At 42.2% G+C, this 19979-nt stretch overlaps 1 protein-coding gene across 3 annotated transcripts in view; it reads right to left on the bottom strand.

The window, feature by feature from the left end:
• LOC115118172 (2-(3-amino-3-carboxypropyl)histidine synthase subunit 1-like) overlaps window positions 1-5676 on the bottom strand; it is a 144792-nt gene extending 139116 nt beyond the window's left edge. For all 3 annotated transcript variants that reach the window (XM_065000362.1, XM_065000363.1, XM_065000364.1), the window contains exons 1-2: window positions 5608-5676; window positions 4816-4965 (exon numbers count right to left, since the gene is read on the bottom strand). In XM_065000362.1, the coding sequence (XP_064856434.1) occupies window positions 4816-4965; window positions 5608-5659 (202 nt within the window). In that variant the 5' untranslated portion in view covers window positions 5660-5676. The remainder of the gene's footprint in view (window positions 1-4815; window positions 4966-5607) is intronic.
• Window positions 5677-19979: the final 14303 nt, after the last annotated feature.

Raw genomic sequence — 19979 nt, 5'->3', positions numbered from 1 at the left:
TGTGGAGATCATCAACACGCTGAAATGGTGAAGAAATCTACAAACTAAAGACCAATTATTCAGGCTGCGGCTGTTTACATACTTTAGTCTGTTAAACGCATCCGGTGTAAGAACATTTCCAAATGGTACTCTGACGTATCCATTATAACAACCTACAACCACAAAAGACCTTGGGACTTCTGGGGAACGCAACCAGAGTCTCTCTGATGAACTATTATCCAGCAGACATTCCTGGTCTTGAGCCTCCTTTGCTTTGTCTACCAAGCCATCATATCGGTTTCGTCCACTAGGGACTTTTCCTTGTGTCATGTTAGTACCCAATGTATAACTAATTGTTGTGTGTTTATGTAATTCTGTGATGGATTAGTTAGTTAGTAAATAAATAATTAAGCCAATTTGTATATCACTGATTCATGATCTATGTTAGGGTTCGTGCAGATCTCCAAGGTTTTGCGACATTCAGGAATGAGACTAATGAGGTAACAATACATTAATAGAAGAAGGTTATCAATAAGATAATAAAATATCTGACGAGTTATATTTGGGAAATTTAAACTCTATAACCAACATTTTCCCGTGGTGCCCCGACTTCCTAGCTAATTACTATTCCGTGATTAGTTTAATCGCGTAATAATTACACATAGAGAATTGATTTGATAATATACAGTGTTCACATTTAATGACAGCAAACGCTACGACACAATCAAATCTGAAATTCTGACGTTTCTAAGGAGCTATGGTAACTCTCCAGAACCAAATGTATGCTCACTTAGCTGTTACTTCTGTTTACACTCAACAATTGAGGCTGGGCAGTAAAAACAATGGTGTTTGCTTGCTTCATTTCATTCCATTCCAACAGGAAGTGAAATGACCAAAACAAAGACGCCAATTCAACTGAGGATGAGTGAGAGAGGCTGAGTGGAAGGGGTTCAAAGCCCAGGCAGAAACAGATGGAGGGAGAGAGAGAGGGGTAGAGTGCAGAGTCGATAAGGTGATCTTTGATTTTGCGAGCCCAGAGAGAGAAGAAACTCTCTAATGAAACCAATACAGAACAGAGACATGGGCAGTATCCTTAAAGCCACCCTATCCCAAATAGTACCTAAAGAGCTCTGGTCAAAAGTAGTACAATGTATAGGGAATAGGGCTATTTTCTTCACCATTCCCTCTTGCCCCCTCCATTCTAGCTCTCTATGTGTGATTGTTAGATGAGAGTATCAGTGCCATCAATGTCACCTGTATGGGTGAGTGCAGAGCAAGGGGAACAACCACTCCAAGTCTCAGAGCGAGTGACGTTTGAAACGCTATTAGCACGCACCCCGCTAACTAGCTAGCCATTTCACATCGGTTACACCAGCCTCATCTCGGGAGTTGATAGGCTTGAAGTCATAAACAGAGCAATGCTTGACGCACAACGAAGAGCTGCTGGCAAAACGCACGAAAGTGCTGTTTGAATGAATGCTTACGAGCCTGCTGCTGCCTATCACTGCTCAGTCAGATACTTGTATGCTTAGTCAGATTATATGCAATGCAGGACACGCTAGATAAACTAGTCATATCATCAACCATGTGTAGTTAACTAGTGATTATGATTGATTGTTTTTTATTAGATACGTTTAATGCTAGCTAGCAACTTACCTTGGCTTACTGCATTCGCGTAACAGGCAGTCTCCTTGTGGAGTGCAACGAGAGGCAGGTGATTATAACGTTGGACTAGTTAACTGTAAGGTTGCAAGATTGGATCCCCCAAGCTGACAAGGTGTAAATCTGTCGTTCTGCCCCTGAACGAGGCAGTTAACCCACCGTTAATAGGCCGTCATTGAAATAAGAATGTGTTCTTAACTGACTTGCCTAGTTGAATAACGGATAAATAAAGGTGTAAAAAATAATAATAATAATAATAAAAATAATTGTCCAAAAATACTGATTCTCGATTGTTATGAAAACTTGAAATCGGCCCTAATTAATCGGCCATTCCGATTAATCAGTCGACCTCTAATCACAACCCAATAACACCTAAACTCTCACATCACCATCACAACCTGATAACCCTTTTATCACCATCACAACCCAATAACCCCTCTCATCACCATCACAACCCAATAACCCCTCTCATCACCATCACAACCCAATAACCCCTCTCATCACCATCACAACCCAATAACCCCTCTCATCACCATCACAACCTAAAAACCCTCTCATCACCATCACAGCCCAATAACCCCTCTCATCACCATCACAACCCAATAACCCCTCTCATCACCATCACAACCCAATAACCCCTCTCATCACCATCACAACCCAATAACCCCTCTCATCACCATCACAACCCAATAATCCCTCTCATCACCATCACAACCCAATAACCCCTCTCACATCACCATCATAACCTGGTAACCCTCTCATCACCATCACAACCTAAAAAAAACTCTCATCACCATCACAACCCAATAATCCCTCTCATCACCATCACAGCCCAATAACCCCTCGCATCACCATCACAACCCAATAACACCTCAACTCTCACATCACCATCACAACCAATATCACCTCAACCCTCTCATCACCATCACAACCAAATAACCCTCAACCCTCATCACCATCACAACCTAATAACCCCTCTCATCACCATCACAACCTAATAACCCCTCTCATCACCATCACAACCTAATAACCCCTCAGCCCTCATCACCATCCCAACCTAATAACCCCTCAGCCCTCATCCCCATCACAACCTAATAACCCCTCATCACCATCACAATCCAATAACACCTCACCCCTCTCATCACCATCACAACCAAATAACCCCTCAACCCTCATCACCATCACAACCTAATAACCCCTCTCATCACCATCACAACCTAATAACCCCTCTCATCACCATCACAACCAAATAACCCCTCAGCCCTCATCACCATCACAACCTAATAACCCCTCAGCCCTCATCCCCATCACAACCTAATAACCCCTCTCATCACCATCACAACCTAATAACCCCTCAGCCCTCATTACCATCACAACCGAATAACTCCTCATCACCATCACAACCTAATAACCCCTCAGCCCTCATTACCATCACAACCTAATAACCCCTCAGCCCTCATTACCATCACAACCTAATAACCCCTCAGCTCTCATTACCATCACAACCGAATAACTCCTCATTACCATCACAAACTAATAACTCCTCAGCGCTCATTACCATCACAACCTAATAACCCCTCAGCGCTCATTACCATCACAACCGAATAACTCCTCATCACCATCACAACCTAATAACCCCTCAGCGCTCATTACCATCACAACCGAATAACTCCTCATCACCATCACAACCTAATAACCCCTCATCACCATCACAACCAAATAACCCCTCGTCACCATCACAACCCAATAACCCCTCTCATCACCATCACAACCCAATAACCCCTCTCATCACCATCACAACCAATAACACCTCTCACCACCATCACAACCCAATAACCCCTCTCATCACCATCACAACCCAATAACCCCTCTCATCACCATCACAACCCAATAACCCCTCTCATCACCATCACAACCAATAACTCCTCATCACCATCACAACCTAATAACCCCTCATCACCATCACAACCAAATAAACCCTCGTCACCATCACAACCCAATAACCCCTCTCATCACCATCACAACCCAATAACCCCTCTCATCACCATCACAACCAATAACACCTCTCACCACCATCACAACCCAATAACCCCTCTCATCACCATCACAACCTAATAACTCCTCTCCCTCATCTTTTTATTTCTGTACATTATTTAGTAAATATGTTCTTTAACTCTATTTCTTGAACTGCATTGTTGATTAAGGGCTTGTAAGTAAGCATTTCACGGTAAGTTCTACACCTGTTGTATTCATCTTAGGTGACAAATAAAATTGGATTTGATCAGCATTACAACCCAATAACAACTCAGCCCTCATCACAACCCAATAACACCTCAACCCTCACAACCCAATAACACCTCAACCCTCACAACCCAATAACACCTCATCACCACCACAACCAATAACCCCTCTCACCACCATCACAACCTAATAACCCCTCTCATCAATATCACAACCCAATAACACCTCACCCTCTCATCACCATCACAACCCTATAACACTTCACAGGGGTCTGTCCTGGGGCCCACCCCTGGGTGCACTTTTAGTTTTTTTCCTGAACACTACACAGCTGATTCAAATAATCAAAGCTTGATGATAAGTTTGTTATTTCAATCAGCTGTGTAGTGCTCAGGCAAAAACCTAAAAGTGAACCCAGGGGGGCCTCAGGACCGAGTTTGGGAAACGCTGCTCTAGCAGATATTTGTGAATGTCCTAAAGTTCATAGTTTAGTTTGACGTCCTCTAGCTGTGAGACAACTGCTGACAATAACGTTGATAGGAAGTATTTGAACATGGTACTCCTATGTTCTATAGTAAGAGTTAGGCCTTCTTGGTAAATACCACAACAACACAAGTTACCAGAACAATAACCTTCGAGAAACATACCATTACCTTTTTTTTTGGTTATTGGATCTCTCATTCACTAATGGTGTCTGATATAGATAGACATTAAAACTGCATGATAAAGCATATTCAAGTATTCAGATAGCAAGTTAACTTTCTATATAGCAACACTAGCTATTCTGAGGTTCTCCAGGTTTAAGGTTATCCTTAGCCAGGAACTGATAGACACACCTTATTAGTCTTTTCCAGTAAGGAGTCCACCCGTGGTAAATACTTTATCCAAGCCCTATAGATAGTAGAAAAGTCATGAATAGGCCTATTCTGAGCTTACCTCTCTTAGACGTGGCCTGTCTCACCCGCCAGACTGTCTTGTGGATCTCAAAGTTGTAATTTGAAGGCAAAGCACGGATAGCCTCCTGTAACTCTGGGTCTTGCAGGATTTCATCAGGAATTTGATTGGCCACCCGCCGTGGTCCTCGTACTTGGGGAAGAATCAAATAATTTTACTGAAGGAGATAGTTGACAAACACAGACAAGACAGGAGGCTTCAGATCAAATACGGTGTAGGGGCAGAGTCTCATATGATTATTGGTAATAATTTACATGAAGTTACTCTTCTGAGTTGTTACATATTGTTTTGGTAAGTGCTTTGAAATTCCACAGTCCCTATTCCTCTTGTACAGGCCTAATTATAAAAACCACAACTCCATAAACAATTATAATCCAGTCATAACAAAACGTTAATACAATGCTGTTGTAGTTTATTACAGCATAAATAGGTGCAACCTTCTGCTCAGCAGGGTCCCCCAACTGGTCTCCCATGTTTTCTAAGCAGATGACGAAAGTTAGACCATGGACCTTAAAAACATTTTAAAAAGTGTTCTATAAGTTTAATATATTTCGTTCTTGCAGATAAGTATCAAGTAAATTAGCTAGCTAATCACTCTTTCAAACCATTTGAGTCAGTTTTCCTTGTTATTAGCATTAGCTGGTCGCTAACTTTATCTGTGTCATAATTCTTTATTCATGGTGTCAATTTATTACACTATTTTTTCAAGCATGTTCCGTACACCACGTTCTTGGTTATTTCTCGTGTGATAGCATTTTTATAACGGATATTTACCGGTTGGTTTTTTAGCTGGTACGACTTGCGTTTCGACCGTGGGCGCCGCCATATTTCCGGTGCATGTGGGAACCAGAAAGGCAGCAGTAATCTAATGCAGAAGCCATCGTTGCAGGCGGAACAATCGATGTGAGATAATCGAGTTGCGTGTTGCTGTCTGTGGATCTGAATTTCTATTGACACGAAATCATAGAAAATGTCGCATTTGTTCAGAATGCAATAGAAAATATATGCTTTTTTATTTCATTGACAGTAAGCTTCATTTTTAGTAACATTATCAAATCAAACTTAGTAGGCCTACTGTTCTCTTCTCTTGCCCCATCACAAGTTACAGATGTATGATCTTAATTTGAGCCAGTGTACGTACTGCAGCAGGAAAATAATCTTGCAGCAACAGGAAATGTGAATTATTATGTGGATAATAATTCATGGACATTTGTGTATGGGTTGATTCATTTGTAGTTCCAGCAAATCGAGACTGAAATTTCAAAGTGGAAATTACAAACTTCAGACGCTCATTTGAAACTAAAACACACTACAGTTTTGCTCCTGGGTGGCGCAACAGTCTAAGGCACTGCATCTCAGTGCAAGAGGCATCACCACAGTCCCTGGTTCAAATCCAGACTGTATCACATCTGGCCATGATTGGGAGTCCAATAGGGTGGTGCACAATTGGCCCTGCGTTGTCCAGGATTGGCCGGGGTAGGCCGTCATTGTAAATAAGAATTTGTTCTTAACTGACTTGTCTAGTTTAATAGCAACAAGAAGTGATCAAATTAAGATCCTACATCTGTATGAATAGAGCCCAGTAATTTTCACCTCCTGTCTGTGCCATTGATGTTCAGTTGAGAATCTGGCTATGAATGAGACAAGGAAGGGACAGAAATTACTCACAAAATGTCATGCCTACAAGAATTGAGATAGCTAAAGTGAAAATGACTCTGCCTTATTTAGCAACAACATTTCTGATGTTACCTGCTGCTTATTCCTTTCTTACAGTATGTAGAATAGGCCTATAGCAAGCTACCTTTCTTGAAAGAAAATGTTTAAGACGATGGTGTCTGCTATTGAAGTCTTCCATTAATTATGTTGCACAGTTGTAATTGTAAGTCGGGTCACAACCCACTGGGCACAGACGTCAATTCAACGTCGATTCCACCTTAGTTCAACGTAATTTCTTTGAACAATGTTCATTCAACCAGTGTGTGGCCAGTGGAAAGGCTCATGATCATGGAAACAGTGTTCTATCTGCAACCATTGTTATGAGTTCTCTTACCATTTCAACCGTAATCATTGAGACTAATTGGCTGTGAAAGTTTCTCCTCCTGGGAAAACTACAGTCAAAGTCACACTATGGTACAGGGCACGAGCAGCACAGTAACAGGCCTCCAGCCTCCAAGATCTATCAGTTGGTACCAAAGGATCATTCTAATTGTACAGTGCCTCCGGAAAGTATTCAGACCCCTTGACTTTTCCCACATCTTGTTACGTTACAGCGTTATTCTAAAATTGATCAAATAAAGCGAAAACAGGTTTTTAGACATTTTTGCAAATGTTTTAAAAATAAAAAACAGAAATACCTTATTTACATAAGCATTCAGACCCATTGCTATGAGACTCGAAATTGAGCTCAGGTACATCCTGTTTCCATTGATCACCCTTGATTGGAGTCCACCTGTGGTAAAATCGATTGATTGGACATGATTTGGAAAGGCACACACCTGTCAAGCAAGAACCAAGCCACGAGGTCAAAGGAATTATCCGTAAAGCTCCGATACAGGATTGCGTCGAGGCACAGATCTGGGGAAGGGTACCAAAAATGTCTGCAGCATTGAAGGTCCCCAAGAACACAGTGGCCATCATTCTTAAATGGAAGAAGTTTGGAACCAACAAGACTCTACATAGAGCTGTCCTCCTAGCCAAACTGAGAAATCGGGGGAGAAGAGCCTTGGTCAAGGAGATGACCAAGAACCCGATGGTCACTTTTTGCCAAAAGGCACCTAAAGGACTCTCAGACCATGAGAAACAAGATTCTCTGGTCTGATTAAACCAAGATTGGCCTGAATGCCAACTAGGAGACTAGTCAGGATCAAGGGAAAGATGAACGGCGCAAAGTACAGACAGATCCTTGATGAAAACCTTGATCCCCATCAATTCATCATGTTTTCAGTAATCACCAATCAGTCCCTATCTGATTTAGGACTAGTGTGCTCTGGCCCAATTGGATGGCAGATAAACAACCATCACCATTAAAGGCTAAGTATTTCTACACTGTGTTTTTACCAAAACATAAAAACATAAGCTACACATTTTTCCCTGAGAGAGCGAGAGAGAGAGAGAGAGAGAGAGAGAGAGAGAGAGAGAGAGAAAAAAAAAATGTCCAAGGAATTGGCACACTAGTCCTCAGATCCTCAAAAGGTTCTACAGCTGCACCATCGAGAGCATCCTGACCGGTTGCATCACTGCCTGGTATGGCACCTGTTTGGCCTCCAACCACAAGGCACTACAGAGGGTAGTGTGAACGGCCCAGTACATCACTAGGGCCAAGTTTCCTGCCATCCAGGACCTCTATACAAGGCGGTGTCAGAGGAAGACCCTAAAAATGATCAAAGACTCCAGCCAACCTAGTTATAAACTGTTCTCTCTGCTACTGCACTGCAAGCGGCACCGGAGTGCAGTTCCGGGCAGGGCTCAGTGTGGGCGGAGTCTTATGTTTGACCCCGCCCACCAGTTTATTTGTCGGCCTCAATGTGGGCGGTGTCAAATGTTTGACCCCGCCCACTCTTGACCCCACCCATCTTTTTTTTTGTCAGGTTTGACAGTCACACACTGAATACAAACACACAAGTTTGTGTAAGGCACACGTTCAATACAAACGTATTTCATTTTTGAAGATCGTAAGAAATATTATATAAAGTGGTACCAGCACATGTGTTGTAACACTTTTTACTTCATGCTATATTTGAGACAAGCTACTGATATTGTTGCAGTGAACAACAGACTTGTTATGTATGTCAGGTACTATTCAAATTGTGTTGATAAATGTTATAACTTTGTAATTACATTATTTCATTGAGCATACATAGTTACTACCCATCCTGATTTATAATGTTATTTACTTTCCTCATGAGAATGGAGACAGACTATAACCATGTAGACATACTGACAAGCTGAATGTGCTTTGTACATGAAGTTATACCAGCTCCAGTGAAGAGATCAGAGACTCGGGTGACTTCTACGTCATCTTTACTAAACATAACACAATTAACAATTGAAACAATTAACACAGCAGACAAAATAAGATTTGACCACTTCACTCCTGCTCCTCTAAAGAGGCAGAGAGTCATTTTCTTGTTGTCAACTGCCTCCACATAGAACATTTCATAATCTCTCTGTAACATTAATGGTTCCTTGAGGAGAACATTTGTCTCGTCATCCAGGCCATCATACAACTGTAGTTCTTTAAGGGTTGTAATGTGGTCTTCCCCGTCCATCCCAATTACACTAGGGAGGGGAACAGTGCCTTTAAATGTTTGGAGTTCACATCACCTTGCTACCTCTAGGGTGTCGCTTAGAAGAAAATCTGCTTCCTTGAAGAAAAAGGAAGAATAAATATTAAGAGTAGTGCCTCATTGGGTGATCAAGACGAATTACACCCTACTTTCACAATACCACCATGCAAACAAAAGCCCCTATTACTAAAGGGGTTTTCAGTGATATCTATAACAACTAAACAAGTCATCACAGCTATTATATCTTGCCATGCATCAAGTCTTCAGCATTACACACAGTTGACTACATACCCAGTTCACAGCTCCCAGTTCACCGTGTATTTTTTTCCGGTATCGTTTAGAAAGAAAACAGATTGTGGTCATTAAGTAATGTAAGGGAACCTCTAGGGACGTGTGTACAAGAATGCACCTTACTTTAGCTAATAGCCTATACAGTACCTGTTCCTGCAGAGCTGGATGCTGATGTGACATGCTGTGACTTCATGGGGGGAAGTCTTTTACATCATTCTGAAAAATATATATATATATATATATATATATATATATATATATATATATATATATATATATATATATGTAGAAGACACCCCCCACAGGAATATATTTCAGGATGTAGAAGACATCCCACAGGAATATATTTCAGGATGTAGAAGACATCCCCCAGGAATATATTTCAGGATGTAGAAGACACCCCCCACAGGAATATATTTCAGGATGTAGAAGACATCCCCCAGGAATATATTTCAGGATGTAGAAGACACCCCCCACAGGAATATATTTCAGGATGTAGAAGACATCCCCCAGGAATATATTTCAGGATGTAGAAGACTCCGCCCCCACAGGAAGTCACAGCATGTCACATCAGCATCCAGCTCTGCAGGAGTTTGATGTACAATCCAACAGCGTTTTATACTCCAGCATGCATAACAGTTTTGAACACAGTTGTAACCGAATTTTTGTGTGTGTGTGTGTGGGGGGGGGGTCATAATGGGTTCAAAGAGAACTGCCCCACTGGTAATGTTATCTATGGTTCTGTTTCCATCTGTTTAATGCACCGAATGGGAAATGATGTATCATACATGTATGTAAGTACATACATATTTTACATAGTACATATTACTTTAAATAAAACAGAGCCACAGATCAAAATAAAATAGACAAGTGGTCTAAAACTGAACTACCACTATCCAGATGGGATGAAACCGGGTGCGACTTTCATCTCTCCAGCCAGTGCCATGGCAGGATCTAGAAAGAAAATCTCACTAGCTTGTGGCCTCAGTATCTGTTAAATGTGTTCAAATACAAAATAGACACATTTTGACATACAACTTTCAAACCTATAACATTAAAGCTGTAGGGTGGTTACTGAAAAATCATTGTAATTCTAGCAAAGAATAAGATCGGAAACGAGCAACTTCATTTTACAGTAAACAATCAATAACAAAGGAAAAACTACATTTACTTACACATATTGTCCAATATTTTTCATCCATGTAGGTTAGGTTCGTTTAAGATTCGCTTTCGTTGACGTTGCTACCTTCTACGTGAACCTCAATTTGGGTGACCTTGAAGGAGAAGGGAAGGGTTAAACGCGTTTGACTCCGCCCACATTGATCCCGGCCCGCATCTCGACTATTTGCATTGTCCCCCCTCTCTTTTACACCGCTGCTACTATCTGTTTTTATCATGTATTTTTTAGTCACTTTATTAACTCTACCTACATGTACATATTACCTCAACTAACCGGTGGACCCGCACATTGACTCTGTACTGGTACCCCCCTGTATATAGTCTCGCTATTGTTATTTTTCTGCTGCTCTTTAATTACTTGTTACTTTTATTTCTTAGTCTTATCCGTATTTTTTTTAAACTGCGTTGTTATTTAGGGGCTCGTAAGTAAGCATTTCACTGTAAGGTCTACCTACACTTGTTGTATGTGTGTGACTAATACAATTTGATTTGATTTGACTAGTGATCATTGTCATGTGTCAATCATGCATGTAACGGTACCAACCACATTTCTAAACCAAATTCCAGCATCTCCCAGAGCCTGAAAAAAATAAAGATCTTGATGATAAGGCTAACATGCGAAGAAAACAAGATATTACATTGAGTTACATAAGTTATTGTCTTTTATTTGGCACTTTTAATTTGTGTGTGAATAATACTGCCCTCTATACACGGAATTAGAATGTAGGTGATAATAAGATAATTGTACAATTTTCCTTCAAGTGGAGGGCTGAACATTCAGACTTTGCCAGCAAACACCGGAGAAAACGGAGCAAGCCTACTCAGAGACGGACGGAGAGGGTGCATTGATGAGACAGAGCGGACCCACTGCGCTACTTTCTTTATTCTACCTTAAGGGCAGGATGGCGAAAGTCTACATTCGCTGAGGAAGTGGCGTAAATTGAAAGGTCTTCACAGATAAGACCGGAGAAAGGCAGGAATTTTACTGCAGCTCCCAAACACTACGGGAAAGCGCGGGAATATATTATTGGATTATTTATACGGATCGAAACGCATCAAAATCCACGTTTTTAATGAAGATTTGAGGACCCAGCGCCTTATCCGACTTCAGAGACGAAATTTGAATCTAAATAACTTATTGTGATAAGGAAAGAGTTGAACGAATATGATATGATCCATCCGAGTTCGTTCGAGAAGGAATTTAGATTGCACTTTAAACATTATTAACTCTCTATTTGGAGATAGGCTGTGAGCACAGTCGTTTTGCCCCAAAAATGTGTAATAGCTGTTTTGCATTCATTTGAAGTGAGTGTAAAAATGATGGTTATCAACGATTGAAACGAGCTCTACGGTACCTCTCACAAGCCGAACAGTAGGGTGTTTTGCTTTTGAAATGATATTTTCAATGCATTTGTTCGCAATGCGTAACGTTACTCTTGCGTGTTTTCCAAATCCTGCTTGAAAAGGTCTGTCCCATAGACTAGCCTACTCAACGGGATGAGAGGAGACTAACGTTCGTTGACTATTTTATAGATCACAACTGAATGTGTTGGCTGGACGGCAACCGCGACAAGAGGAGCTACATTAGACGCATCATAAAACAAAGAAACATTTAAAACTTTTATTTTGATAACTTCGAAAATAGAGAGCGCACGTTTAGTCTGGAATACAAGAATAGATGATTCTCAAAAGACAGAGGACGACATAAATCTTCCACCATGTTCAAAGGTGGTAAGTGTGCTTGAACTTTTTATCATCGTCAGTCCGACTGAGTTATTATTATGCCAAAAACACCCTGTGGTTGTTCAGTATTTTCCTTCAATGAATAGTGCGCAAATGCTTAGTTGACTACAAGGTGTTATGTTATCATGTCTGCTGCTATGGGTGATGAAAAATATGTTATGATGATACAGTACACCAGCACGATAGGCTAATGATTCTTGCAGGTAATGGGCGAGAACGTGGCAGTTTATTGCGAGGATGAAATGGTTTCCAGATTTGCACAACATTAAGCCCTGTGTGCGCGAGCCTGGCGGAATGAAATATTCAGACATAGGCCTACCACGAATACTATATTTGATATTAACGGCTGATGCCGCAGTGCAGTTTATGAGTTGTGTCCAGTCTCTGTCTCTCGGATAAGCATTATGTGCGTTGTGATTATAGCATTCTTGGGCATTGATCTAGGGCTGGCTATGTGATATGGACAAGACAGGCGCGGCATAATGCTTTATGAAGGATATATTTGGGTGGTCAGTAACCAGAATAAAATATTTTCCTTTTAAATTGACAGTTGCTCCTGACTTTATATAGAATTCAAACATTGATTTATGCTGACAATGTCACGACTTGAACCACTCCTGACCACACATGAACATACATTAACCCCGTCTATCCCCATGTCATTCCACACGCACACGCACACACGATTTCCATGTTCTCATTGAATTTGTTGCTGAAGAGAACAGTCATATTATTTAACCCTGAGTAGAAATGGTCGAAGAATTCTTAATGCCTTAGTAATACCATTGTAATTGGTCTGCTGGTTTTGATGCGATCTTTCTGATATTTTGCTCCCTTGATTATTTGACTCCTTTGATTGTTTCAATATGAAGATTATATAATTGATTATTGATCCAGGGTTGAAGATGTGACGTCTCTATGATGAACTCACATAGCCAGTAACTAACTGTCTGTGCTTCAAGGACCCTGATCATTATGTCAACTGAACAGACTCTTAGAATGAAGTTAGCTAGGAACTCACTGTTGAGTCTGGAGATGGAGTACCCCATCCACTTAAAACAGGAGGTTACAGATGTAGGATCTTCATTTGAGCCAGATTTCTACAGGAAAATAATCCTGCAGCAAAGAAAATGTGAATTATTATGTGCATTATAATTAATTTCATTTTTGTAGGGGTTGATACATTTTTCGTAAGGGAAAATCAAGTATGGAAAACAAACTTCAGAAGCCTTTTTAAACCTCAAATACACTACACGTTTTACATTTCCTGCATTGCAGGAAAGTTCTCCTGCAACAGGGTGATCAAATTAAGATCCTACATATGTTGTTGAGTGAGTTAGAAGTTAGAGTGTTTTAGTACATAATGTATGACTGAATTCCAGGCCACTCTGCATACTGTCTGTCAGCTGCTGTTTTCATGGTCATGTAAATTTAATTCATTTTACCTCTATTTAACTATGCAAGTCAGTTAAGAACAAAATCTTTTTTTCAATGACAGCCTAGGAACAGTGGGTTAACTGCCTTGCTCAGGGGCAGAATGACATATTTTTACCTTGTCAGCTTGGGGATTTGATCTTGCAACCTTTTGGTTATAAGTTCAACTCTCTAATCACTAGGCTACCTAGTGCCGCTAAATGCTGCTCATGATCATGGTCATTGTATGGCTATTATTGTGGTACACTTTACAGTTGTATTTGCTGTGCAGGATACTAACCCACAATGAGAACACTTCAAATAACATGCATGGCGTGACCAAGATAGTCAGGATGGCTATAAAAAAAAGTGTTTGTTTGGCCAAGAAACATACAATTATTTTATTGCAAATGTACTAACATATTTGCAATAAAATGTCATGACAATTCAAATGATTAATTTGAAAGTTGTGTTGGTACTCTTGAATGTGCTTTCTTGCTTTTGAAGTCAGTCGGCCGTGACCACGCACAATTGACCCAGCGTCGTACAGGTTCGGGGAGGGTTTGGCCGGCCGCGATGTCGTTGTCCCATAGCAACTCCTTGTGGAGGATCCGGCGCCTGCAAGCTGACTTCGGTCGCCAGCTGGACGGAGTCTCCTCCAACACGTTGGTGCGGCTGGCTTCCGGGTTAAGCGAGCAGTGTGTCAAGAAGCAGTGTGGCTTGGCGGGGTCGTGTTTCGGAGGACGCAAGGCTCTCGACCTTCACCTCGGAAGTTGCAGCGATGGGACAAGACTGTAACTACCAATTAGATACCACGAAATTGGGGAGAAAAATACATTAAAAAAGACATTAAAAAAAAAGAAACTCAGTATGCCAAAAATCCCTCCAATCAGAACAGACTGTTGATAAGGCATCAGCCAGTTTTAGCAGGAACAAGTCAGAAGATGTTTGGTGAGTTAGACGTACAGTATATGCCCTGAACAACATGTTGTGGGGAGTCTGGCTGATGCATCCGGCCTGACATTTGGTGAGTGACACATTTCCCTTTCAAATTGAGTTACTGAGAGTGTGGCATGACAGCAGAAGCACTACTCAGGTTGACAAGAGAAGTCATGACTAGCTGTGTAATCATTACCATGTGATTAGTCTCGGAAACCCTGGCTTCACACGTTCTGTTCCAATAGTTTAGTCAACAAGACAAGATTTGAAAGGATGATGCCATGAGAATACCAAGTAATGGACTGGAGCTGAACATGGCATCATGGGTATTGGCATTACACATGTTTTGTCACCCAATGGATGATTTGTATGTAGCTGCACCAGAGTAGTAAGCCTACCAACCTGATCTGAGTTTTGTTGATGTTGTATGGAATCCAAAGTAAGTCTGGTCAATAAGCCGACATGATGTGGAAATGTTCTCTGTCTAGGCGTGCAGTACATTGTCTATGTATGCAAAGTGATGCAGGTGTGCCATGCCAGTCCTATCTGTGTGTGAACAGCATGTGTGTCTGAGTCTACTGTCCCTGTTTTTGGTTTCTGTCCCTATCACTAATCCCTGTATGTGTGGCCCTCTTGCTCAGTGCTAGTGGTCTGTTATCCTTCTCTGCTTCCCTGGGTTGCAGTGTCACAGCTGATGGGATCTGATTACTATGCAGGTTATAAAAGTAAATATATATAAACTCCCAGTCATTTATTGGTTAAACCGTCAACGTTTTGGCTGTGCCTTCTTCAGGGTGACCCTGTGATCAGTGATGCCGAAACGATGGTGTTTTACCCAATAAATTACTGGGAGTTTATGTATGTAGAGCGACTCTTTATTGATTTGTATAGCTTACAGTTTATTCGCCCTTAGTCAGCACCTCTACACTAAATAATTTTATCTGGGTGTGTGCCAACTCAAGGTTTTATTATACTATGCAGGTTATACCATCTCTTTCTTTCTTTCTCTCTCTCTCTCTCTCTCTCTCTCTCTCTCTCTCTCTCTCTCTCTCTTTCTGTCTGTCTGTCTCTCTCTCTCTCACTCTCCATACCCAGTCATCCATGGAACAGACACTGGAGAGATGTGTCAGAGTAGTGCTGCGATAGATAGAGGGAGGTGTGATGTTCACTGTATATACCCTGCTGTGATGTGCTATAATTGCTGGTGCATGTCACTCAGGTTTATAGGGGGGCTGGATACAGTCTTTCCTTGGCCATTTTGAGACTTTCCTGTCTCTACACATTCACGATCTCACCCACTCACCTGAACCCACACACACACACACACACACACACACACACACACACACACACACACACACACACGCGCACACACACACACGCGCACACGCACGCACACGCACACTTGTCCATTGACATTCTGTAAGCACTATACCCACAGTGTTAGTTTGTACTTTTCATTTGTGTTCATCCTCTGCATAAAGCAGACATTCAGATTGACAAGGTTTTTACAAAATATCTTATTGGGAAATGTGTCTGATCAACATAAAGCACTGCTCAGACTCCTATAATCTAATGAATGTACTTTGAGAGAACAAAACATTGCAAATCTAGCAAGATGTCAGCTTGTGCAGCCTAACTGTACTCTGATGTTGAATGAATACTAATTATTTGAACATTGTGATAGTTCTCCCTCTCTAATACAGCATCTAAGACGAACAAAAGCCCAACGCTTCCTTCATCATTCAGCTCCATCACCACAGAATATACAGAGATAATTGTTTGAGCAATCAAATTTAGTAGCATAGAGTAATCACGCTCTGTAAATCATCTCTAATTACGTGCCAGAGTAGTAGCACATTGCCTATTGAGTTGGCCCTGTTGTTTTCCATTACAGGCAGTACATGGTGGAGGGGACAACAGAGAGGATTTACCAATAATGAGCCCAGTAGAACACAATGTAAAGGACTAAGGAAAACACCTGTGGCCCCAGTCAGTCAGCTCTCAGTCTCCTGCCCTGCCTACTCCCAGGGTTCACTGAGTGGGTCCTAGGGAACTCAGCTCAGCCTCACAGCTCCCACTCAGTCAGCTCTCAGTCAGTCAGCTCTCAGTCTCCTGCCCTGCCTACTCCCAGGGTTCACTGAGTGGGTCCTAGGGAACTCAGCTCAGCCTCACAGCTCCCACTCAGTCAGCTCTCAGTCAGTCAGCTCTCAGCAGCACCAGAGAGACAAGCTGATCAAATAACCAACTATCAACCTCTCAGGCATCAAGAGGCCCTCCATGACTATCTGTCTGTCAGAGATGGTTTTTCACCCAGAGATGTGTCCCTGTCTAGAGAGATAATATCATCTCCTAGACGTCACCAGTCACCATTCTAGATACCTTCAGCAGAGGTCTATACTCACAGTCAGGGAGAATTTACATCTATCTTTGTCACTGAAGGACAAACAGCAGTCTGGCCAGAGCTGAAATCACATAGACAGCGCCCTGAGGCAAAGCCTCCTCAGAACAATGATTTGATATCACCATGGATTTACACAGCACAGTATCTGACTCTAAATACCCATCTGTCACTTTATGTGTGGAGAACATTCAGACAGCCAGACCAAATGAGGGAACTTGTTCTGTGACTTATATTTAAAGAGGCCATTTGAATAGAACATAATAATCTTCTAACATGATGTCATGATTGCACTACAGCTTATTGTGATGCAAATTATTCCCGTGGTTGTAGATTGTGGGCTAGGTATGAGGGGTGCTGTGGGTTTAGGGTTGGGTATGAGGGGTGCTGTGGGTTTAGGGTTGGGTATGAGGTGTGTTGTGGGCTATGTATGAGGGTTGCTGTGGGTTTACGGTTGGGTATGAGGCGTGCTGTGGGCTGTGTATGAGGGGTGCTGCGGGTTTAGGGCTGTGTATGAGGCGTGCTGTGGGCTGGGTATGAAGCTTGCTGTGGGCTGTGTATGTGGGGTGCTATGGGTTTAGGGCTAGGTATGAGGCGTGCTGTGGGTTTAGGGCTGGGTATGAGGCGTGCTGTGGGTTTAGGGCTGGGTATGAGGGGTGCTGTGGGTTTAGGGCTGGGTATGAGGGGTGCTGTGGGTTTAGGGCTGGGTATGAGGGGTGCTGTGGGTTTAGGGCTGGGTATGAGGGGGTGCTGTGGGTTTAGGGCTGGGTATGAGGGGGTGCTGTGGGTTTAGGGCTGTGTATGAGGCATGCTGTGGGCTGGGTATGAAGCTTGCTGTGGGCTGTGTATGTGGGGTGCTATGGGTTTAGGGCTAGGTATGAGGCGTGCTGTGGGTTTAGGGCTGGGTATGAGGCGTGCTGTGGGTTTAGGGCTGGGTATGAGGGGTGCTGTGGGTTTAGGGCTGGGTATGAGGGGTGCTGTGGGTTTAGGGCTGGGTATGAGGGGTGCTGTGGGTTTAGGGCTGGGTATGAGGGGGTGCTGTGGGTTTAGGGCTATGTAGACAGGAGTGTAGGGGGGATGTGAAGAGGAGAATATAGAGTGGAGCAAAAACATAAACCTCAGCCTGATCCCTTAAATCTTTCTAAGCTCCCTGAAAAACAGAAAGTGAATCCAGGGTGAGAACAGTGTTGCCAATCCTAATCTGACGCTTGTTTAAAAATGTCTATTTTAAGACTCTCTTCCTGTCTCTTTTGATAACAAAAAAAGAACACACACACACACACACACACACACACACACACACACACACACACACACACACACACACGCACACGCACACACACACAACCACACACACTTGCCCATGCACACTCAAACACACACATATCGATTCTCTAATCTCCCCTTTTTAGCATACCCTCTAATACAAATCAGGGTAGGGCAATACAAAACTTTTGAGCAGGCTGATTTGTCTATTTGTAGTCTATCTGACCCTGTCCATATGAGACATCATCTCAGGTAGTTGACTGAGTACTACTTCTCATTGGAGAGCTGAGGCTTAATCATTAGACTGCTATCCTACACACCTCTGACACTGGCAGTGCATGCCAAACACCTCATTTAGTTGAAGGAGATTCATCCAATCATAGGGCCAGTTACTTAGTGGCCGATACATGATGGTGTTACCATGGAAGCCTCTGGCACTATTCAACAACATGATACTTAACAGAGGATGACAAATAATTACAGAGAGAGAGCGTGAGTGGGTGTGTGTGGGTGTGGGTGTGGGTGTGTGTGAGACGATAGCAGCTCTGACTGGTATGCATGTCACTTATTTCATGAACTGCTGATACTCTGGAAGCCATTTTCACGCTTCCCTGTCAACCATTTCACACCAAATTAGGGCAGACGGCTCTGCATGGCTTCCAAAAGTGGATGTTCTCTTCCTGCAGTATAAGGTCAAACACTCTCCTATTCATGCAGTCTAGAGTTATCTTGAATGATTTAATACACAGTACATTTTAACTGGACGCAGAGGCGGAAAATAAATCTACAAAATTCTCCCTTATCTCAGTTTACCCTTTAGATTCACCTGAGTCTTCAGTAAACATCATCTTCCTGCCTTTGTAATGGAAATGTGATGCAGGGCCAGGCATTACCGGATGATAATGAGGTGAAAGAGACAAACAACCTAAGCCCTGTTGGTTTTTGTAATATGAATAATTCATTTCTGATTAAGTGGCTAATTGGAGTTTAAAGGTCATGTCAATGGGAATGCCATAGATCTTATGAGAGGAGGGGAGGTAGATAGATAAGAGAGAAGGGAGGGACATAGGAAAAGGAGAAGACAGTCCAGTTGACAGTAATCCCAGGTGTTCTCCTGTTACTCTGACAGCTCTTCCTGAGCCCTATTCCCTAGGATACATCACCTTTGTGTGCTGAGGACAGAGATTCAGGCACAGCAACTCCCCTCCGACCTGGGGCATCAGTTTGCCCTTTTGGCATTGAGAGTTAGCACTTCCATAACAAGATGAAAAGGCTCATCACCAGAGAAAGATGAGGAGGTGTGGGGTTTGGATTCACCCGTGTTTGAAGCCTATAGTGACAAGATACAGACATGTAGAACGCTTATATAATACACACATATTACAAACCACACACATGCAGATATGCACACAAACACACACAAGCAAGGACACACCAATTCACTGAGATATACAGTCTTGTATAGTGTGTTACATTCCCTGTGTACTGATTGTGACTCCTTTTAACGATTAATCTTGTTTATTATGCCCCAGTTTAATCTCCCACTCCATCCATGTCACATACAGACCTCATATATCCCAAGATGGTTGACTTGAAAAAAATGGGCTAATTAAGTCTCCAGTTGTAGG

The sequence above is a fragment of the Oncorhynchus nerka genome, linkage group LG14 (assembly GCF_034236695.1).
Source record: "Oncorhynchus nerka isolate Pitt River linkage group LG14, Oner_Uvic_2.0, whole genome shotgun sequence".
NCBI lineage: Eukaryota > Metazoa > Chordata > Actinopteri > Salmoniformes > Salmonidae > Oncorhynchus > Oncorhynchus nerka.
The sequence above is the reverse complement of the archived record's forward strand: the minus strand, read 5'-3'. Positions and strand labels throughout refer to the sequence as shown.